The sequence below is a fragment of the Pelodiscus sinensis genome, chromosome 27 (genome assembly GCF_049634645.1).
Source record: "Pelodiscus sinensis isolate JC-2024 chromosome 27, ASM4963464v1, whole genome shotgun sequence".
NCBI classification, from domain to species: domain Eukaryota; kingdom Metazoa; phylum Chordata; order Testudines; family Trionychidae; genus Pelodiscus; species Pelodiscus sinensis.
The window spans coordinates 2,822,116-2,845,882 of NC_134737.1; the positions used below are offsets into that span (position 1 = coordinate 2,822,116).

At 45.4% G+C, this 23,767-nt stretch overlaps 1 protein-coding gene and 1 long non-coding RNA gene across 2 annotated transcripts in view; one reads left to right on the plus strand and one right to left on the minus strand.

Moving 5' to 3' along the window:
* Window positions 1–23,767, plus strand: part of KCND3 (potassium voltage-gated channel subfamily D member 3) — a 247,524-nt gene that overhangs the window by 176,679 nt on the left and 47,078 nt on the right. The window contains exon 3 of the mRNA XM_075910074.1: window positions 17,788–17,950. Coding sequence (XP_075766189.1) covers window positions 17,788–17,950 — 163 coding nt within the window. The remainder of the gene's footprint in view (window positions 1–17,787; window positions 17,951–23,767) is intronic.
* LOC112545088 (uncharacterized) overlaps window positions 1–23,767 on the minus strand; it is a 121,878-nt gene that overhangs the window by 68,528 nt on the left and 29,583 nt on the right. Inside the window, exon 2 of the long non-coding RNA XR_012897838.1 lies at window positions 5,107–5,179. This is a non-coding gene — a long non-coding RNA (uncharacterized LOC112545088). The remainder of the gene's footprint in view (window positions 1–5,106; window positions 5,180–23,767) is intronic.

The window sequence follows — 23,767 nt, forward strand, 5'->3', positions numbered from 1 at the left end:
GGTATGTGGGCAGAGTTGGCACCGAGGTTTGTTGCAGGGATTGGTTCCGGAGCTAGAGTTACTAATGAGGACAATCCAACCAGGGTGTCTGTGGCCCACTCCCAACAGTGGAGGAGAAGGTGAGAAGACCCAAGGGGGGAGATGACTTTCTGAAGTAAGCCAGTCCCTTCCCATCCCTACTCCGACCCAGAGTGACCGTGTCCAGTTTGCATGTGAATTCCAGCTCTGCCCTTTCACGCGACAGTCTGGTTTTGAGGGCATTTTGCTCAAGTGTGGCAACTTTCAGCTCTGTTATTGAGCGCCCAGAGGGGCTGAACTGCTCTCCTACTGGTTTTTGAATGTGACTGGTCTTGGTGTCTGATCTGTGTCCATTTTGCTCTGTATTTATACGATGGTCCTGGGCGTAAGGTAGCCTGGCTGGGAGGCTTTGCCTTCCCAAACCGTCAGGTGTAGTCCCTCCCATAGTGCCTGCTGCAGTTGTGGTGCGGAGTATTGCTGCCCCCAAGGCCTGCCTTCTCTGGTGCTCCGGGGACCGGGGAGGCTGGAACCACGTGGCCTTCTCCCTCCCCGGTACTCAGGCGGCTGGGAAATCTGGGACACACATACTTGCCTCCTCCCTTCTCCTCCCCTCCTGTGGTGGGGGGGGCATACTGCCCCACTTCATCCCCTCCCTATGGGTGGGGCGGGGCCTCATCAGAGGGGGCAGGGCTGAAGGTGGGGCTGGGGGCCTGCTTCCCCCCGCCCTATCTGCACCGACCGCCCATGATGATGCTTTACAAAGGGATACTCAAAAGTGCACATTTTCAGCCTAACTCTGCTCCCATTGAGTAGTTGTGAAAATCCCATCCGACATTTTTAAAACACTATAAACACTGTTAACCTAATAACCTCCCTACCCCCACCTCAAAACCTCTCCAAGTTGCATAAACATTATGAGGGGCATTTTACGGAAGGTGAAATGGAGTCAGAGACTAAAAATATCTTGTTCCAGGCCACAGAGCCAATCAATAATGGATCCCGGGTTAGAAATCAAGTCTTCCTAATCCCTAACTCTGTGTTCATTCCATTAGAATGCACTGCCTTGATAGCTCCAGAGCCCCCTCTGGCTTCCCAGCTTACGTAACTATGGTCAATGATCAATGGCATATAAACCTTTGTTTCATGCATATAAACTTTTGTTTGTTTCATGCATATAAACCTTTGTTTGCATGAAGATTTGGAATGAGCTTCAGCCATGCAGCTCTCCACTGCCAGCCCCACAGCCCCTCTTGACTGTGTAGCAGGCCGGAGCATGAAAGTGAACAAAGGATAAGTTGGGATGAGCAGTGGCCAGGGAGGAAAAGTGATGTGTAAGCAAGATCTGGCTGTGAACCATGGTCAGACCTTCCCAGCTAGAGGTAGGATCCCCAGGACACAGGCCCTACACTTGTGGAATTAGAGAAACTAGAAATTGGCAAGTAAAGGACCAAACTCTCTGCTTAAGTCAAGAAAGAGAGTTTAGCTTAGAAGGGGGATCTTTAATGAACGTCCTAAACAAAAGACCTGGAAAAAATGTTGTGGCTTTTAATAGCCAGTTCACAGGGGAGGCAACAAGAATGATTTGCCATTGTTTTTGGCCTGAGATTAGAAGTGACATGGACATTATTTCACTGGAGGTTCAAAGAGACATTAACATGATTGCATGGAATTGGCCCTGTTAAATGGAAGGACATTAGCTCCTCAAAGCTGTCATGTTCAATATACATGGGTTGTGCAAATGCAGCTGAATCATTCTGGCTGATTTTTCGAGCTCCTTTTTTCTTCATTCAGGTCAAAACATTGCATGGTCATTGATAACAAAACTTAATATAAAAAAGGACCTTTAGCACTTGGGAAGCTACCTACTAATTCCATACTTTAGCTATTCTGTCTTATTCATGCAAGAAGTTTGCAAAATCATATTCCATTGTATGGTACATTATTCTTCTATCCTTATTGTCTTGAAAGCTGCAATTAAAGGAAGTGGTGGAGATATTCTCTTGATTCTACAATACACAGCAACAACAATACACAGCAATACACAGCAATGCAGAAACTCTCAGAGAGCTGTTAATGCCAGTCATAGAATCATAGAACATTAGAACTGGAAGGGACATTGAAAGATCATCAAATCCAGTCCTCTGCACTCATGGCAGGACCAAGCACTGTCTAGATCATCCCTGACAGGTGTCTGTCCAACCTGCTTTTAAATATCTCTAGTGATGGAGATTCCACAACCTCCCTTGGCAATTTATTCCAGTGCTTAATGCCAATCTATACCACTCATACTAGTTCATTTGAAGTATCACAGCTTATGTGTTTCAGTCATCCATTGGAAGTGTGAAACCCTTCATATGTTCTGTTTGAAAACCATGAGGTTTTGCATCAGAGGGTAGGAAATGCTTTACCACTTTTTTAATGTACCTGACAGATGCAACATAAAAGCATAGAATCATAGAACACTAGAACTGGAAGGGACTTCAAGAGAGCATCAAGTCCAGTCCCCTGCCCTCATGGCAGGACCAAGCACCGTCTAGATCATCCCTCACAGGTGTCTATCTAACTTGCTCTTAAATATCTCCAGTGATGGAGATTCCACAACCTCCCTTGGCAATTTATTCCAGTGCTTAACCACCCTGACATTAACACGATTAGAAGTTTTTCCTAATGTGCAACCTAAACCAACTTTGCTGCAGTTTAAGCCCATTGCTTCTTGTCCTATCACCAGAGGTCAAGGAGAACAATTTTTCTCCCTCCTCCTTGTAACACCCTTTTAGGTACTTGAAAACTCCCCTCTCAGTCTTCTCTTTTCTAAACTAAACAAGCCCACTTCTTTCAGTCTTCCCTCACAGCTCATGTTTTCTAGCCCTTTAATCATGTTTGTTCCTTTTCTCTGGACCCCCTTCAATTTCTCCACATCTTTCCTGAAATGCAGCACCCAGAGCTGGACACAATACTCCAATTGAGGCTTACTGGTTATCTTGTGAGACTAGGAACCAGACATTTCTGAGTTCTAATGTCGCTGTTAACATTGGTTTGCGATGCAACCTTCAGTAAATCCATTAAACTCTCTCTGGGCCACACATCGAGGTGCAGTACTCTCTAAGGAACCCTATTGCCAGCAGCTTTGGAATAAGAGGGTATTTACTCTGAGCAAAGCTGTCGTTCCATATCTGTTCACCCCGTGCCAAATTTATGCACAAGTTAAGCAACTTACATCTTAGGGCTTCAGATTACCTGAGGGCCTCTCACTACAAAAAAATTACTAGTTTTTAGTTGCATCCTCGCCTAAGTACTGGTATATATGCAAATATGAAACTTTAGTATTTTTATTTTCATTGTCCTTTCTGTTAAAATACTACGCATTTTTTAGTAATGCTGTGAGGCCTGTTAAACTTGACATAGCATGTCTTAATCCGACCCTGTGTTCACCAGAGGATCTTATAGTGCCATCAATGGATCCCATAGAATTCCCTTTCTTTGGGTTTTCTGACTCATCCTACAAACCTCAATATCAGAGACGTGGCTTACTGTTAAATGTTGTAGAATGGTCTAATGAAAACACTTTTCTAAGTTATCATTTTTATTCCACTGTGTAGGACTTTTGCTTGACTGTTGTAAGGATTCGGTAGTTAATAATTGTACTGTTCCTGGAAGATATAAAGAGCAGGGTGGTAAGCTCCTTGGGGCAGGGGCTGCTGATTACCATATATTTGTCCAGCATCTAGCACAACCTGATAGAGATCTCTAAGGGCATGTCTACACTAGGAAATTATTTTGAAATAATCTATTTTCCACATTACAGGGAAGCCTTGATATTAATCTGAGGAAGGCTCTCTTAATGTGGATACACTACCTTGACTTAGAGCCCCAGGAAGCACTGGGGAGTAATTACTTCAAATTACTCTGGGAAGTAGGTATTTCGAAATAGCAGCAGTGGTGCGACCACACTGCCGCTATTTTGAAATAACTAATTTTGAAATAAGCATTAAGAACATAAGAACATGAGAGTGGCCATACTGGGTCAGACCAAATGTCCATCTAGCCCAGTATCCTGTCTGCCCACAGTGGCCAATGCCAGATGCCCCAGAGGGAGTGAACACAACAGGTAATCCTCACATGATCCTTCTCCTGTCACCCATTTCCAGACAAACAGAGGCTAGGGACACCATTCCTACCCATTCTGGCTAATAGCCATTGATGTACCTAACCTCCATGAATTTATCTAGTTCTTTTTTGAATCCTATTAAACTCCTAGTCTTCACAACATCCTCTGGCAAGGAGTTCCACAGGTTGACTGTGCGCTGAGTGAAGAAAAACTTCTTTTTTGTTTGTTTTAAACCTGCTGCCTATTACTTTCATTTGGTGAGCCCTAGAGTTATTCTTCATGGAAAGCAGGAGTTATTATTTTGAAACAACCAGCCTGTTATATCCAAATAATGGGCTTGGTGGTGTGGACGCTCCGCTTGCTATTTCGAAATAAAAGGAATTATTTTGAAATAACTCCCTAGTATAGACCAGGGCCTAGTGCTAAGCAACAATAGATTGCCATGCCAACCCTAGGAAAAACCCTTCTATTCATCCCATGCAGAAGGCTGAGCTACTACATACACATACCCATCAAAGCATTCAATTAAAACCAAGCCTATTAGCCTGAGATAATGCCCACTGTCATTCATTAAAAACTTCCCATTAGTGTCAGTAGACTTTGGAGCAGACTGCCCTTGGATGGAACGCTAGCAAAATGGTTAATGCACTTCTAAATATACGTCCCTAGAGTTAAGGTGATATGCTCGTTGCATCCCACATTAACATGCTCACCCTCGTTTTTTAAATCCATGGTTTCTTAATCATGAACTCTCCAGTATTTATACCCAGCTAACAAATAACTGGTCTGTAAACTGTTATGGGCTGCTGCTGGTTAAAAACCTATTTTTAAGTGCAGGGGGAAAACTGAAAGAAAATGGCTTTGTCTTTAATTTTTCTCATGACAGGTGCAGCTATTTCTCTGATGGAATAGCTTCAAACAGCCCAGAGAACATGTGACTTCACCTCTGTGAAAGAGGGTGGATTTTGAGCAGACAATACCTTAATTAGCGTTCAATGTTCCAGGCATGATGGCAAAGGAAGGGCGAAATTCCATTTCTTATTTCTTCTGCACCTGAAGGAAATGAATGAGGATTAATTGTACAATAAGGATAGCTAATGGAGCTTAAACTTAGATTTTAAAGTTTTAATTGTTTCTAAATCCTAACATAAATTCATTAGTTTATGATATTAAAGCTCAATTTCTTGCCTCTTGCCCCCCCCCCCCCCCCAAAGTAGGTCATCATTTTAAATGTCTACAGTTACTAATCAACTTTTGAAGGTAGTGCTACTGTTGGTAGTCACATTCGTTACGGCTTTGGTGATATTCTTAACTATGGTCCTTCTTTTGATGCCATTAATTGTTCTTAATATTTATGAGTGTCATCAACATAACAATCATTTTCTTTTTTTAAAAGATTTTCTTTCCCACTGAGTCATTACTTTAATTTCACACATTTGGTCCATATGTCACTTTTTGTTTCCTGGATAAGCTAAGCTGGCCATAAGCAAACAAGTTTATGCTACTCTTAGCTCCCTTTAGTTAGGGGTTAGGTTTGTATTGTGGGTGGTTCAATGGCTTATGCTATTTGCTATCTGTCTGATATGTGCCAAAACTTTTAGCAATTTAAAGTTGGGAAGGTAGAATTACAGACTTCCATTGAAACTTAACAGCTGGGAAATCATTTCTAAAACCGAAAACTCCAGGATTAAAAACAGCCGTGTAGAAAAAAAAGTGCCTTTCATTTTGCAAAAGAAAAAAAAATATTCTTCATAACACTCGATTCTTCAATTTAGTCCTTTATGTCAGCTAACCCTAGGCTTCCTCGCTTAGAAGAATGGTTGGCTGTGTTCTTCAGTCTATATAATGTATCTGTCATTTAATTTAGTGCCGCTAAAGAAAAGCATTGTAAGCGATTTAACATATCAGAAGGTTGAAGTAGGACAATGGTATTTGAGAGACTTGAATATAAAGAAACCGGCGGAGACAGCAGGAGGTTGCATTACGTGAATATTTTTTCATTCAGGGTATTCATAGCTAGTAATTGAAGTTAGCTCTTAGAGCCATTTGGTCTTCTAAGAAGGGCTTAAGAAACCAACACACGGTGAAATGAATGGATGGCAAGGCGACCGTTTTTCAAGGAGAAGATCTATGAAGATTCAAGTAGGGTGAAGGGCAGAAACGGGGAGAAAGAGGAGCAAAATTATACCCCATTGCTGAGGGGTGGGAAGATGATGAGACAGATCCTGTTGTGACAGATCTCCATATGATATCAACTGAGCCTGGTTCCACCGATACCAAATGAGTTTTACATCAGCTGAGAATATGTCCTGTGACAGAAAACGGCAAGCAAGTAGAATGGAAAAGAGCAACCTCATCAAAATCTTCTCATTGCCTTTGTAGAGGCTTCATTACTGGTGCACCTGCTAATGTCTCTACTCTGTAGTTAAGGGTCTTCAGCTTTTTGATTACAATCCTCTATTTTTAGAGTCTGTGCGTGTTGTGCAGAGAGAGATGATCATCAGAGGACGCTGCTGGGAGAGCTATTTTTAGACTGAGTCATTTGATGAGCTGTTCAGCACCTTATTTATTGCTACCTCCAGCTGCAGGAGTTCAAGGGGTATCCAGACAGCTTCACCATTGAAACCAAAACTCCACGGCAGTGACCTCTATCTGGTAACAATGTCTTAGTGAAAGGGGGGTAAAACAACAGCATATCAAAACAGCCACGCTTGATAGTTGCTAAGAAGGATGAATGGCATACAACCCCTGTTATCACTTACAGCAGCATTATTTCTTCTACACAGCAGCATTATTTCGGAATAACATTTGTTATTCCGAAATAACGATGCGAGCATCCACACAGCTAGCCTGTTATTTCAAAATAACCTATTTCAGAGTATTTCTTCTGGAATAGCTTATCCCGAAATAATCGTGCAGTATAGACGTAGCCAAAGAATGAAGCTGTGATGGATAATAATTGTTCTGGGATCTGAGCCCCTCCAGGTCAGGGTCTCCTGCTTCTGTTGCAAACTGAAAGCAGGTAAAGACACGTATCTCTTTTGTGGCTCTTCGGTATATGAGACATTTGCTTTTCTGACTGGTGGATTGTTTTTGCACCTTTTAAAATTACTAACAGCTCTGATGTGTGTGCTGCTTTCTTTGGAGTTTTGGGTGTTCTGCGTACACACTCTAACTTGCGAGGAGTCATTTTCTTGTCGTGTGAGTGAGGGATGAAGAGGAGTGGAAGGGACTAGCTGTGATTGGTCTTTAAGTTACCAAAATCAGGCCCAAAGGGACAGAAAGGACCTGCTTGCAGGTGCATCTTCCTAGAAAGTGTAGAATTGCTCCGTACACTCTATGATCCATTGCTTTGTCCAGTCCATTCCTCTAAGATTACATTCCTGACATCCTAGAACTCTGAAGTCTTCAAGCAACTTGGTCTAGAAGAGAGACACGCCCATGACTGATGGGACAGGAATTAGACTTGTTCACCTCCTACTCTGCTACTGTGGGACGCAGCTACCTCTCCTGTTAAATCAGTGTTCATGTGAATATAAAGAAGAGAGCTCAGGTATTAAGCAGCAAATAGCTGGTGAGATGGGGTCATGTCTATACAGACTTGAGACCACTGTGAGTAACAGAATGCCACAGGCTCAACTGCCCATAGCGTGACAATGACACACAATCTCAATGGATGAGTGTTCCCTGTAAGCTGAGCTCTTAGGCAGCAACCCAGGAGTGATTCAAATGCCCCCCTGATGATTCGAGTGCATGTAGTGCCAACAGCCAGTAGCAGGAGTTCCTGCTGGGGGTGCACATCCTGCACATGCCTGGGCACACAGAAAAAAAATTATTCCACACATGGATGGAAAAAATTTGAGGGAACATTGGATGTAATCACCCATACCACTACTGGATGCCTGGAAGAGCATCTGGCTCCAGAAGAACCCAGGCAAGACTGAATTGATGCAAGTCAGAAAAGGGAAACGCTTTGACATCCTCACAGAGATGTCTTTACCTCTGGCACAGCTCCCAGTCATCAGAGTGGTGGGACATCTTGGAGTCATATGTGGTTCCTCACGCATTATAGCAGAGCAGGTAGCATCAGTCTCCCAAACTGCTTTGCTTTCTCCTCCAGCTGGCCAGGAAACTTCACCAGGATGAGGCCCTGGACCAAGGGATCCCTGACTTCTTGGCTGCCAGCCTGTGCTAATGTAACTCACTGTGTCTGAAGTGGATCGATTCACAGGTTCCAGAAATGGCAGGATGCAGCTGCCCATCTCCTCTTCGGCCTAGGCCATCACAAGCACATCTGGCACATGCTCAAGCCCTTCTCCTGGCTCCTGGTCAGTTTCCAGCATCAGTTTCAGGATTTAGTTCTAATTTTCTCAGCAATTAGTGGCTCACGCCCTGCTACACTGAAGATCAGATTTCAGTCTGTGAGCCAGCACAACAGCTGCACTCCCCTGGGAGCTGTGCAGCCCCAAGCCCTGGACACAGCATCTGAGAGCCAGAGACAGTGCCTTCTTTGTTGAGGGGATCTGGCAGTGGAAAAAAAAAACTTTCAGAGGTGACCAGGTAACTCCAGATTCTGACCATCTTTAGCAACCACTGCTAAACCTTCCTCTTTGGAAGAGCTTTACCATCCTAAGAATCATGCTCACAATACTCCCTTTTGCCCAATAAACATCCAAGCAAACACAAATGAGGGTGTTAATAAAATTTTAAAAAATCCCCCACCTATTGCCGAACAGAAAACATCCCCAAAAGGGAGAAACACCAGAAGTTCCATAGAACCTACTAAGGACTTTGTTATTTCTATTGGTTTTACATGGAGGGCACCTGAATACTATGGAGATGGATAGCAGCACTGCTAAAGTAAACTGAGGCCATGTCTTCACTCCAGGGAAGATTGACCCTGCCATGACTGATCTAGTAAAGACCCGCTAAATCAAACTCAGACGGCACCACCATCAGCACCAGTACTCATGCTCCTGCAAGGAGTAAGGGAAGCGGATGGAAGCATCTCCTCCCATTGGCCTCCCACTGTGGGGATGATGAGGAAACTCAAATCAAGATACATCAACTCCAGCTACATAACTAACATCGTTGGAGTTGCGTATTTTGATTTGATCTTTGCCTTTAGTGTAGACCTGGCCTGAGCAACATCGCAGAGTAAAGAATTCTGTAGTAAAGAGCAGCTTTCGATACCTGCCAACTTAGCCAAAAAAATAGCTTTCATATTTTCAACCTTAGCTGATTTACTGTGGAATCAATTTTCAGTTACTTATGCCAATGCTAGATGTTTCAGCAAAGCACTAATCCATCAAAAGCAACCCAAACACCCATGTTAGCTACAACAGGGAAGGCCTCAGTAACATTTTCTTTAGACCCCATCAAGGAGAAAGGCAAGACTCTATTTGCACCCTACTGAGTAATCCAGCAGGTCTATATATCCCCACATACACAAATACAGGCCATTTTTTGGCCTACATCAGAGGTGCCTAATGTAATGAAGTGAGTAAGTGGAACAGCATGAATTCTAGCAAGTGTAACCATCGAAAACAGTCTAGCCATTAAACAGTACATATGTTTAGACATGCTTTACATCTAATGCAGCCAATTTGCAGCTCAGCTCTCTGGATATGCCTGGAGCCATTTGCAGGGCTGTATTAACTACAGACTTCTGTCCCACTGTCATTATTATTTGCTTCACAAAAGCACCTTGAAGCCCCATGATACTGAGTGCTGGGTTGGCACATAATCAGAGACACTCACTTCTCTAAAGACCTTCTCATCGAAAAGCACCAAGCAGACAAAGGGGGTTATTCATTGCTATTTCAGAGGCAGAGAACTGAGGCACAGAGAGATTACACTATTTACCCAAGGTCACAGAAAGAAGTCTACAACAGATCCAAAAATGTAACAGAGGTATTTTGAGCTAGAGTCCAGGGCCTTAAATCTAAGGGCAGCCTTCCTCTCTGTGACAGGAGTGCTTTATATGGCCAAGGTGAATCCACAGACTGGTGCTGCTCTGTATGTTCCAAGTTCTTCTTAAGGCCCTCTGGCCATTCATCATAACCTAACTCTTTTATCATCTTGCTATCCTGGTGAGGTTATTGAAGAATTACCTAAAATGTACTTTCTGCAGAAGTCTTTTCCCCTTCTTAGCAAACAAATTAATGGGGTTGGCTGAGGTTCTCTGAATCTCGTCAGAAAAAAAGGGAAGGTTTGGGTTTAAAATGCCGAATTAATGCTCATTGGAAAACAATATTTTTTGATTATTTGGCATCTCAATTATAAATATGCCACAAGGCCATTAGCACCTCATGGGGAAGAAAGCAAGTTGTCACTGTAGCAATTAATATTGCACTAGACTCACATGCTGGAAATGGAGTAGCAGCAACTGTAGTCTTAAGCAATGTTCCCACTAATCTTTTCCATCCCTGTACAGATTGTTATCATCCATGTGCGGAATAATTTTTATGTGCACTGAGGGATGTGCAAATGTACACCACCAGTAGAAACACATCTGAGCTGTGAGTGCTGTGCTAATCATCTGGGCAGTATCTGAATCTCTTCTCAGAGGCTGCACAAGTGCTCAGCTTACAGGGAGTGCTGGTCTTAAGGATCTGCTCCAAAGCCCATCACCTACCTCTCGAACCTGCATACCAAAGAAAAGTGTTGTATCTGAGTGCCCTGAGAATCTGCATCCTAGGTTTTCTCCTCAGCTGCTCAATTTATGCTTGGAGCTGTGCCCAAAGTCAGGACATATTCCCTAGTTCCCCCATGGTTTTGCACCCCTTGTTCAAGGCACAGCTTTGCAGTTAAGCACGGAAAGAGACCAGTGGAGCTGACAGCATGGGTAGGCAGCCAGGCAAAGGGAAGAGGGTCTTGCTTCATGCCCACAGAAGGGCGGGGCCTCAGGCAGAAGGGGTGGGGCTGAGGCAAGGCAGCCCTCGGTGCTGCCTGGCGCACACCTCACAGTGCTCCAGCCGCATTTTATAGCACCTGGGGCTATGGCAGTAGAAGCCGGGGTGGCCAAGTGCTCCGTGCCATTTTGCATCGCTAGGCCCCGGGACAGTTGCCGCCTGTACTCCCCTGTCAGCAGGCCTGAAAGACACATGCAAAAATGCTCTGGCACCAGGTTCGCATTCCTGACAGACTGACTAGCATGCCAGAAAAGGTACTGAAATCAAAACTTGGAACCTTTCCATTCTGCTGGGACTTCGGTAAAACCCAAAACAGCCACGGAGGGCTAGTGAGCCGTGAGATTGCACGGCTGCCTTAAAGAGAGACAAGGCCAGCATGCTTTTCAAGTTACAGCCCAACATCTTAACAGTCAAGGCCAGATAGGCCACTAGAGGGGACATGACAACAGCTTTCAAGTACCCAAAAGGTTGTTACACAGAGAGAGAAAAATTATTCTCTTAGCCTCTGAGGATAGTACAAGAAGAAATGGGTTTAAACTGTAGCAAGGGAGGTTTAGGTTGGACATTAGGAAAAACTTCCTAACTGTCAGGGTGGTTAATCACTGAAACAAACTTCCTATAGAGGTTGCGGAATCTCCATCAATGTTTAAGAGCAGGTCAGACAGACACCTGTCAGGGATGATAGATGGTGCTTGGTCCAACCATGAGGGCAGGGGACTGGACTCGATGACCTCTCGAGGTCCCTTCCAGTTCTATAATTCTATGAAAGAATTATCACAGGAGACCCCATCTCACTTCCCTGGTTTCCCAAGAAGCAACAAGACAATCATCTATTGCGATATCTTTTGCTGCTCCCTTGATAACCCACAAATTAACCCACGTCACCTGCCATCTAGAAATAAGCATGTGGCTTTGCAATTCAGAATGGGACTGAAGAGTATTTATTCATTGTTCTCTACCCTGAAGAATAAGGAAGAAGCAGTGAATGTTCTGCATTTGAAAATGATACATTTATGGCCCTCTGATAATGCCCAATAAACAAACAACTGCATTGTTGATAGTAAATTGATTGTGACATGTGAGAAAATAAGAGGGTTTAGGGATTTTTGTGTGATTTTTTTTTCTTTTTTGGTAGCTGCAGCTGCTTTAACAGAATGCCAGCTCTCAAAAACATGAGGTCATCTGCATTGCAAATCCGGCTGGGAAATGAAGGTTTATAAATCACTGGCATAACCTGAAACAAGTTTTCTTCTCTGTATTCTGGACTGAACCATACACAATCAAAAGACAATCATACTGAAGTTCATACAGTTACAAGCTGAACCACTCTAGTCCGGCACCCTCTGGTCCAGCAACATCTGTGCTTCCACATGATTTGAGTTAGGGGGAGGTTCACAGATCATGGGTGTGTCCAGGTTTTCCACAGTCCTATAAAGTTTGTTTGCAGCCACCAGTCCTGGCTCTCCAAGTTCTGTGCTATAATTTAGCTCTAAGCTACACCAAAATGTCTTCTAAGAGCCCAACATGCGGTGGAGGTGTTGGTAATGCTGCTAGACAATATTGACCTCCCGGGGTTCAGCAGATACTCTGATTTGGCACTGGTCAGGTCCCGAGGATGCCGGACTAGAGAGACTCAACCTGTACTTGTTTCCTGAAGAGTTAGTGGAGATAAGGGCAGTATCCATGGCCTGGGTACCAAACCCACATTTTTATCTCAGCAGTGCCTCAGTTAGCATGCACTCCCTCAGGGTATGTCTACACTACAAAGTTAGTTCGAACTAACAGACGTTAGTTCGAACTAACTTTCATAGGCGCTACACTAGCGCTCCGTTAGTTCGAATTTAATTCGAACTAACGGAGTGCTTAGTTCGAACTAGGTAATCCTCATTCCACGAGGATTAAGCCTAGTTCGAATTTACTAGCTCGAATTAAGGGGTGTGTAGCCCCTTAATTCGAACTAGTGGGAGGCTAGCCCTCCCCAGGTTTCCCTGGTGGCCACTCTGGGCACCACCAGGGAAACTCGTCTGCCCCCCTCCCGGCCCCGGAGCCCTTAAAGGGGCACGGGCTGGCTACAGTGCCCATGCCAGGTGCAAGCCTGCCAGCACCCAGCCAGCAGACCCTGCACCTGGCACGGATCGAGCCACACACCCAATGTCCCCCAGCCCTCCCCCTCTTCCTGGGATCAGGCTGGCGGCTCCCGGGAGATTGCCCGGGACCTCAAGAGGCAGGCACCCGCCTGGGCTAGTGCAGACATCATGGACCTCGTCCACGATCTCCGCACTAGGCACAGGAAAGTGTCCGTCTAGGGCAGGAGAGCTGCCAGCCTGGACACCCAGGAGCAGGTGTGCAAGAGAATCAAGGGAGTCAAGTGAGACCCCCGACCCTGAGCCCTGAGCTTACAATGGCCGTACTGGGTCAGACCAAAGGTCCATCTAGCCCAGTAGCCTGTCTGCCGACAGCGGCCAACCCTAGGGACCCTGGAGGGGATGGACCGAAGACAGTGACCAAGCCATTTGTCTCGTGCCATCCCTCTCCAGCCTTTCCACAAACCTTGGGCAGGGACACCACTCCTACCCCCTGGCTAATAGCACTCCATGGACCCAACCTCCATGACTTGATCTCACTTCCCTTTAAACTCTGTTCTAGTTCTAGCCTTCACAGCCTCCTGCAGCAAGGAGTTCCACAGGTTGACTCTTTGCTTTGTGAAGAACAACTTTCTGTTACTAGTCTGAAGCCTGCTACCCACTCCTTTCCTTTGGTGTCCTCTAGTCCTTCTTTATGGGAACTAATGAAGAACTTTTCTGTATGCACCCTCTCCACCCAACTCCTGCTTTTAGAGACCTCTATCCTGTCCCCCCTCCGTCTCCTCTTTTCTAAGCTGAAAAGTCCCAGTCTCTTTAGCCTCTCTTCATATGGAACCTGTTCCCAACCCCTGATCATTTTAGTTGCCCTCCCCTTTCCCACCCTCTCTCTTCCCCTCTCCTACCTCCTTTTCCCAGTCTCCCCCAGTTTTGTTCAATAAAGACAGATTCCATTTTTGAACACAATTGTCCTTTATTTTGTACATCAAGAAGAGGGGCTAGGGAAGGGTAAGTGGAAGGAGGTGAGGGAGGAATGGGGTATGCGCCCCCGATGGGGAGGACTGGGCTGGCTCTGCGGGCTTCTGGGGGTGGAAGCTCTCCTGCAGCCCCCCAATTGCCCCCTCTCCCCAGATGGTAGCTTGCGGCAAGTGCAGCCGGGCTGATGGCCGAGTGCTGTGATGTGCCCAGTGTGGGTACTCCGGGCAATCCAAGCCAGGACTGCTTTGCAAGTGGGGCACCCCTGAGAACTGTCTGTCCGGGGTGGGGGTCGGGACCCTTTAATCACAGCCCTCGGCTAGCCTGAGACAGCATCTCCACGCTCTAAGTCCTCATCTGATGCCCTGCCGGCACTGCTTCCGGCCATCCTTAAGCCTGGTTCAGGGTCCACTTAATGTGGACATGCTAGTTCGAATTAGCAAAACACTAATTCGAACTAGTTTTTTAGTCTGGATCTGTTAGTTCGAATTAGCTTAGTTCGAATTAACTAATTCGAACTAAGTTAGTTCGAATTCACGTTGTAGTGTAGACGTACCCTCAGTGATTCAAATCCACACTTGCTTCCTTACAGCAGTCTGCAATTTTGTGATATGCAAAGCACCTGCTGCAGCATAACCTAATGTGTAGACACTGGTTCAGCAATGTCTTTCCTTTGGGAGAGGGTAATCGTTTCATAACTGCAAACCAAGTCCTTCTTTTCCACTTCCCCAGAGACGCAGAAATTATACCAGATGCATAATGTCTTGCCTTGCTTTAGACTTGCCTGTAGACATTACAAGTGCTCTGTCATTAAAATATGCTTTGAAACCCTGCCCCGACCAGGAATGTTTGATAGAAGCTCCATATGTGAGCTCAGAGATGCATGATTTGTTCCAAATGATGCTGCTTAAATTCACTTTGGAGGGGTTGGCACAGCAAGAGGAAAAACAATCCAAACGGAAAACTTCTCCCTTGGTTGCAGTGGGAGGATGTTGTATAATGAAACACCCACTTGGCTAGTATGAATGCATGCTAAACTTTTACTAAACACAGGAGGTCCTTTAAATCATAGAGCTACTCCACCAGTTTCCAGGAAGAGTTTCTCCTTGCAACATCACAGTACTGCTCTGCCTCCAGAATTAATGAATGAATGAAGTGCAGGTACAGGTTTGAACATTGTTGCAACAACACATGACCTTGTCTGGGTTCTCAGAGACATGCATGTAGTCAATAGGAACACAGCAGTCATAGTCCCTGAGAAAAAAGTTACCTTGGAGTTGCTACATTTACTCATTCTGCAGAGCACATATCCAGCAGGTCACAGAGACCATGTTAAGCATTACAGTGATATGAGAATGGATGGATATACAGGCCTTTTAATGAATGGCTAAATTTTTCTTTAACAATCAGCAGCATAGAAATGTTCAAGTTCTTTTTGCTGCTTTGTTGGCTCTTACTTCAATGCAGAGTTAGCAAATAAAATCCCAGCTTCTCCTTTTTCTTTCTCTTTGTCTTTTAAACTGATACTTTACTGAAAATATCCTCCAAAATAAATGAAGAATGAGGAGAGAGGTAGTTAGAAGAGCAGAAAGGTAAAGGAATGGGATGGGAGAGGAAGGAAAAGAGCAACATCTTGAGTTACCTGAGACTTTTTCAGTTATCAGCATCCCTTTATATTGAAAGACACCAAATCCCAGTAACTTCTCTGCCTTTGCGTGGAAAGTGCCATGCAAATGCAGAGGGCTGAATTCACCAACATTCTGTGCCCAGACAATTCAGCTGGGTAGATGCATACAGGAGTCAGCATTGAAGAAAACCTATTAAGTCTCATTCCAATCCAGCCTGCTGCAGCTGGTGCAAGATTGCTCCTTGCAGGATATTTCTAGTGTTTGTCCAAGTGAAGGTAAACCTATCTTAAGCTAGCACCCTCTCCACACATGATGCTGGTCTGACCCTTTGATAGCATTTCCTTTGAAGCCTTGAGTAACAGAGCAGATTGTAATCGGGGCATACGAACATACTAAACCGAATTCACCAAGCATGCGTCAGAGAGTTCTCATCTTTTCTGCAGAGGTACAGAAGGGCTGTTTCTATCCAGCAGGTCATATTTGAGGCATATGATTAATTTGCAATTCTACTGTGTCGGAGGGCAGCAGGGGAAAAAGAAAAAAAAAGCATCTTGACAGCCTCAAATGAGGCAGAAGGGGTCATTGCTTAACAAGAGCCTTTAAACTATCTTTATATAAGGCAGTGTCTAAAAAGTTAATAGACAAAGAATGATTTATTGATTAAAGCCATCACATGGGGCTTTAGCACACTGACGGCAGGTGAATCCAGAAAAAGGCTTCTGTGCGGTTCAATTAAACTTCCGCCAGCCGTACAAGGCAATTACAGAAAATTCAGAAAACTGGAAATACTACAGAGAGGTGGGAGGCTGCTGTCCCTTGGCCTGCCTGGCCTGAAATAGAGCCATTTGCTGAAGACAAAGGAGGGCAGTAGCCCAGAGAAGAACCTGTCATGATCTTTTATGTCAGATATTGGGCCAAATGGCCTATTCACCTTTCAGCCAGGAAAGAAAGCTCACGAAGGTCCCTCAAGCACTAGTGTGGCTAGACTGAGCGTAATGGACTGGAATAGCAAGTCACAGCTGCGTCCCACCAAGCACGCCCCCTTCTATCCCATGACCCCCGGCTGTCAGATTTGCAGATGGACTGGCACATACCTCAGGAGAGGTAATAAGCAAAGCCCAAGAGTTTCTGATTTCGTTTGGGGTTTAAATCCATCAGCCATTTCTGAATCTAGTCACCGGAGTTTTTAGATAAATATATAAATCTACCCAGGTTTACTTCAGGTTCCCTTGTCAACCCTTAGGGAATCCATCAATAAACATAAACTCAGGGTTGAGTTTCTAAGGTAGGCCCAGCAGCAATCCTAACTTGGGGTTTCAGTCACTCTGAAGAACTCAAAATCCTAGATTTTCCGTCATTTGTTAGGGTAAAAAGGCCTGATTCTCTTCTGCCCTACCAGGGGGTAAATTAGGGGTAACTCCACAGACACCAGTAGCATGACACCCATGTACAAAAGATGGTAAATCAGGTCCCTCTGTTGTATGTGATTTGCTACACAGATTCAGTTCCTGGTCATCCTGTCCAGCATCCTACCTCCAGCTCTGGCCAACACCTGTACTTCAGACAATCATAGGAACAGCAAATGCAAACCATAATGCAGCTGGCCGATAGCATAATGCTGCATATCGTAGGGAAACTCCTTCCTGATCTTTGCGAATGATCATCTCATGCATAAGCCATGACATAGCACTGCCATTCTCTTTAGCTGTGGACCTAATAGGAACCAGTCCTTCTGAAAACTGCAGTTACAGTGTCTGACTATATATTCATTGAGACCAAGAGGCAGCTATTCTAAATGTTTGGTAAGGCTCCTCTTCCAGGCCTGAGGCTGGCTGTTATCAAGACCCTCTCTTTGAATATCCAGCCATACTTTTCCTGTGGTGGTACTAGTAGGATTGTGTGGGGTGAAATGCACCAAGAGACCAGAGGTTGCTATTGTTGGTTATTAGACTTTACTCTCCCGCTTGACCTTTATCTGCATGCTCAGTGAAATTACACAGGCTCTTGGCAGCGCTGGCTTTGTCTAAAGGAGAGGGCCCTCTTTTTGTCTTCTTTCCCTCTAGTTATGGCGACATGGTGCCCAAGACGATTGCTGGGAAGATATTTGGCTCCATTTGCTCGCTGAGCGGGGTGCTGGTCATTGCTCTGCCTGTCCCAGTTATAGTTTCCAACTTCAGCCGAATTTATCATCAAAATCAGAGAGCTGACAAGCGAAGAGCACAAAAGGTAAGTCTCAGTTATACCCAACAGCACCTTCCACTGACAGACTGCACAGTTTACAGCAGGAGTGGGCAATAAAATGATGGCGGTTTGCCCAGGTTAGCCCCTGGCAGGCCAATGCCGCTCTATTTATCTGCACCTCTTCAGGAATGGAAGATTGCAGCTCCCATTGGCTGCGGATCACCATTCCCAGCCAATGGGAGCTGCAGGAAGTGGCACAGACTGAGATACCACTTCCTGCAGCTCCCATTGGCCAGGAACAGTGATCCACAGCCAATGGGAGTGCAATTACCCAGACCTGCAGAGGTAAATATAGCGGTGGCAGTGAACTGGAGCCAGCTGGTGGCCCAATATTTGCCCATCAATGGTTTATAGCCATACTGCGTTCATGGTAAAACTGCTTTTCTGTTAGTATCACTAGTGACGCAGATGCAACATGATATAGGAGTGCCTAGCATTAAGGGAAGAATAAAAGACACACAAAAAACACAGGACTAGATCACCTAGATCATTCTCCCCCGGGGAAGGATTGTTCCCTATGACATTGTAACAAATCCATGGTCTTTAACTGTTGTTCCTGTGTCTCTGGCATGGCCATTAGGAACTTTATGGGGAAAAAAGGGAGAGAAATCACAGCTTTCTGCTCCACAAAGCCCAACTTTGCTGCCCTTTGTTACACACCAGAGTGGTTCCACTATGACAAAAAAAACCCCATTCTTCTTGTTTATCTTTATCAGGGGTTGTTCACCCTTTTGGCCACGTGGTCCCTTTGCAGTCTTACCATGTCTACGTTTTTAAAAACATAAACAATACTAAAACACTAAAAAGCTATGGTGAGTAATATAGAATGGAATATAGAATGACAGGCTGCCCATAACAAGCAGCTGCTGGAAATTTCTGAGGTTTACTAGTGATACAGTGATACATTCAGTACGAAAATGACAAACACTTATTGCATTCTGCAATAAGACCTGCCAACTTCTACCAGAGCCAGGGCTGCAGAATCAGCTTCTTATAGCTCCTAGAGATTAAAGCTCAGTCTACACTTAAAATTTAGGTCGAACTAAATTCACACCTGAGAGGTGGGCCCAGGGCTCTAGGTGCAGATACAGTCTATTGGTTTCTTCTGCGACATGCTGTCTGCCAGGAACCCATGCTTTCGGGACTCAGTGGAGGGCAGGAGAAGAAAGCTTTGTTACTCTGCCCCAGGAAAGCATCTGGGGCATGTATCCATCTTGCATCTCAGAGGGTGGAGAGAGGACCAGCAAACTCACAAATGTCGGCATTCTGGACCTATGGGATAGCAATATGTAGCTGCTATGCAGAAATTAAATGCATCTGCCATATGTTAACTGTGGGCATTGCGTCTATATTTAAAATGGATTTGACAGTGTATATATATGATTTAAAATCTTACACAAATTCTCTATTTACCTGCTATTTGAATAACACAAGGGGGACATCTACATATTATATAGATGAAAAACATAATATGCTCTAGGTTTTTTGCCGCCCAAGCAAAAAAAATGTTGGCTGCCCCCCCCACTCCCTTTTTGTTGGCAGTGACCCTGACCCAGACCCAGAGCAGGGGCAGCTCTGGCCATGGCTTAGGCCCCCAGTGCGGAGGAAGGGGGTGTTCTGCTCAGCGCGCTTGGCCCTAGCCGCAGGATCTGGCCCAGCACAGCCCGCCACGGGGATAAGAGCTCGGCCTGAGACCAGGACCGGCTCTGAATGGAGCCCAGATGCCTGGGTTCTGTCCCTGGCCCTGCCGTCGGCTGGCCTGGAGCAAGTCGCTTCCCTGCTGCCTCAGTTTCCCCTTTGGAAGCCGGGGAGATGCTGCTGCCCTGCGCGGCCAAGCACGGTGACCGGTTGGGGAGAAGCAGAGGGGCTGGGGCTCCCTGGCCACCTCCTCTAAGTGAACGCCCATGCACCATGACCCCCTGCAGGGCTTTGTGCCCCTCCCCTTCCTATTTGCCCCACAGGGCCCTGCCAGGTCTGTGATGTGGCTCTGGCTGGTCAATCAGAACGTGCAGTGAGGCACACGCAACTCCTGGCCCCACAGGAAAGAGACTCAGGCAGCGCTGCCCGTGGAGCTGCAGGGCTATAGGGCACCTGCCTGGGCACTGGGACCTCCCCGCATGGGGGGGGCGCGTGGAAAGGGCTGGTGCTGGCAGGTGACTTTGGATGGGGGGCAGAACAGGGGAGGCACAGTACACACAAGTATGGCTGGAATGCCACCCCTGGAAATGTGCCACCCCAAGCACATGCTTGCCTTGCTGGTGCCTAGAGCCAGCCCTGATAATGTAAGCATGAAATATATATAAATATGCATACACACATCCATGCCCATCTGATAACCATCATGTGGTTGGTAGGAGTCTCTAGAGTAATTCATGTGGGACCCAGTCTTGCAGTGTGATCTAACTTTGGAACGGGTCCCATATGAAGAGAGGTTAAAGCGACTGGGACTTTTCAGTTTAGAAAAGAGGAGACTGAGGGGGGATATGATAGAGGTCTATAAAATCATGAGTGGTATGGAGAGGGCGAATAAAGAAAAGTTATTTTTTAGTTCCCATAATAGAAGAACTAGAGGACACCAAATGAAGTTAATGGATAGCAGGTTTAAAACTAATAAAAGAAAGTTCTTCTTCACACAGTGTGTAGTCAACCTGTGGAACTCCTTGCCAGAGGAGGCTGTGAAGGCTAGGACTATAACAGAGTTTAAAGAGAAGCTAGATAATTTCATGGAGGTTAGGTCCATAAAAGGCTATTAGCCAGGGGATAGAAATGGTGTCCCTGGCCTCTGTTTGTCAGAGGCTGGAGAAGGATGGCAGGAGACAAATCGCTTGATCATTATCTTCGGTCCACCCTCTCTTGTGCACCTGGTACTGGCCACTGTCGGCAGACAGGCTACTGGGCTAGATGGACCTTTGGTCTGACTCAGTACGGCCGTTCTTATGTTCTTATGTAACTTCTGTGGGACTGCATGTGGCTATAAGGACTCACAGAAGCAGATCTCTTTGGGTTTAAATTTTAATGCTAAGTAGTTTATACAGCGGAGCCTCACTGTATTTCTATACATTTTCCATGTTGTAAGCTGTGTGGGTCCCAGGATATTTGAAAGACAAGGTGAATGAGATAATATCTTTTATTGAACCATCTTCTGTTGGTGAAAGAGACAAACTTTCAAGCTTACGTAGACCTGAAGAACAGCTCAGTGAAAACTCAAAAGCTCGTCTCTTTCACTAAAAGTTGGTCAATAAAACTTATTACCTCCCCCCACTCTCTGTATATCTATACTGCTGCTTTATAAATGCCACAATGGATACATGGGTAGATTAGCTCAGATCTGAAACACTTTGGAGTGCAGCAGTTTGGTGAATATTTACATGTATTCCCATCCTCCAAGCACATCCATGGTTTGGTGATGTAGGCTCTGATCCAGCATCTCTGAAATCAGGGTACCACTGAGAATCTGATCTGGATTTTGATCAGTGGCAGCAGTATCAGGTCCAGACTTGAGAAGGCTTAGGGTAAACTGAGCTTTGGTTTTATGTTGTGGTGCAACCTGGAAGATAGCATCAAGTATCTACAGACTGGAAATAGAGCTATTTAGAATTCCACTGCAGCCACCAAGTTGGACACAAGGTTATAGCTCAAGACAGTAAAAGCCTAACCCCATGGTGTCCAACACACTAACCACTAGTGGCTATTTGGCTGGTCGAGTGTGGCTAGTTCACTATGGCAGTAGCAGTTATAGCCACCATGGGGCTAGCCTTTGCTGGTTCATCTTTGCAACTTCTAAATTGCTATGTATGGCATTTATTATAGGGAGAGTTATTATGGCATTTATGATACAGAAGGTTGAAGCAAATAAGATATCTATAGGTTGTATAAATTCTCATTTACCACGCCACTCTACTACCTTGTGCTTCCACTCCTGTTACCACGTGGAGAAGCAAGTGTCTGCCCATTCGCGAACTCATCACCTATCTACCTGCCGCTTGTCAATCAATTAAGTTGACTATGGGCCAATCTTGATATTCATACAAGGTCCTTGGAGAGGAATGAGGCCATTAATCTGAAAGTGGATGTCATCTTTGTTCTCTGTGGCTGAGATCACTTCACTGTTCCAGTGCTGCTTCCTTATATCCCCCCTGCTAAAATCTCTGTTACACTTAATCATATGTACAATCAGGCTGCTCACCTACTCAAATCTGTCCCTAAGAACTAATGAAAAGACCCGAGTGCTGTAGGTAGCAGAGGCGTATGAGCCCCTTGGGATGAATGAATGTTGTTATGGATACAGAACCAGGCGCACACAAAACAAGTGGGATAATTTTACTATCAAACCACCTGTGGTGAATTCTCAAATGAAATACAAATAGCTCAGCAAAGAGGCACCTGGACAAGCTTCAAACCCCAGAGGTTGCCACACAGTGCCCAGGTGGACTGTAATATAGCAGAGGGGATGCAATCGTGTCTCTGTACTGGAGCTGAGCATCACAGGAACAGTTTGGGAAGCAATCTAACCGAGGTGGGAGAAGAGCCCAGGACATCTGTCTCCCTGATGCACACTCTGCATTCCAGCAGGCATAATGGTTAGGGCACGGGTTCTCAAACCCTTTCCATGTGTGGACCTCATTTTACCATAGAAACTCGGCCTGCATCTTCATTTGCTTTCGCTGGTGTATATCAGGAATATCTCTCCTGAAATCAGTGGAGTAATGCTGGTGTAGAACTGGCAGGAGCGAGTGAATAATCACACCTTTTGTCCCCTGGGCACTTCTTCAGCCATTTGTAATCGCATATCTTTACTCGTCACAATGAGTGTCAAGTGCTACCATTCTGAGAAGAAGTGTTTTATACCCCACTTTGACCTTACTTCACACTAGGAGCCAGGCAGGGGTCACCTACACCTGGTAGGATGTGAGGATAGTGCAACTAAGGCAGAATATTTACATTCAGAAGTTTCACAGGGGTAGCCAAGTTAGTCTGTAACAGGAAAAACTTAAAAAACAACCAGTGGTCTGGTAGCACTTTATAGACTAACAAAACATATTGATGGTATCATGAGCTTTCGTGGGCACAGCCCACTTCTTCAGATGACCGGAGTGTTGGATGTCCAAATCCAGGAATAAATAAGGGAAAGGGGGGAGGGAGGGGAAAAAAAATGAAGAGGAGTGGAGAAAAAGAGAAAATGAGTAGATCAGCAAGGTCAGTGTGTTGTACATCGGTGTGTTGGAAATATTCCTTTAGGCAGAGGTGGCAAAAATAGGCTTCCAGATCTCCACAGAACTGAATGATATTTGTAGGGGTGGTGGGGAAGAAGGAGAGTCCTCAAGATGGGACAGATTCCATTTACAGATTTACATTCAGTCAGGGCCGCCAATGAGGGGACAAAGAGGGTTACCAGGTATCGGGTTTTGGACCGGACAGTCCAGTAGTTGAGCTTTCTGTTTGGGAAACAAATTGAGACAATAGAAATGAGACAATAGAAATGTCCGGTATTTTCTAAATCAGATGTCATGTAGATTGTGAGGTCATGTCAAGTGTGTCTGGTATTTTTGTTGAAACCATCTGGTAACTCTAGGGATAAAGCAAGCGGTTGCTCTGGGGCCTAGTGATTTAAAAGGACCCAGGGCTCTGAGCCACAACTTCTACTATCATGGCAACAGCAGTGGCTGGAGCCCTGGGCCTTTTAATCGCGGCCAGAGGCCTGGGCGTGGCAGAGGGCTGGTTGGGGGAGGATAGCCCCCTAGCCCTGCCCCTTCTCCCTGAGACTCTACCCTTTCTGAGGCTCTGCCCCCAGGGTGTAGCATT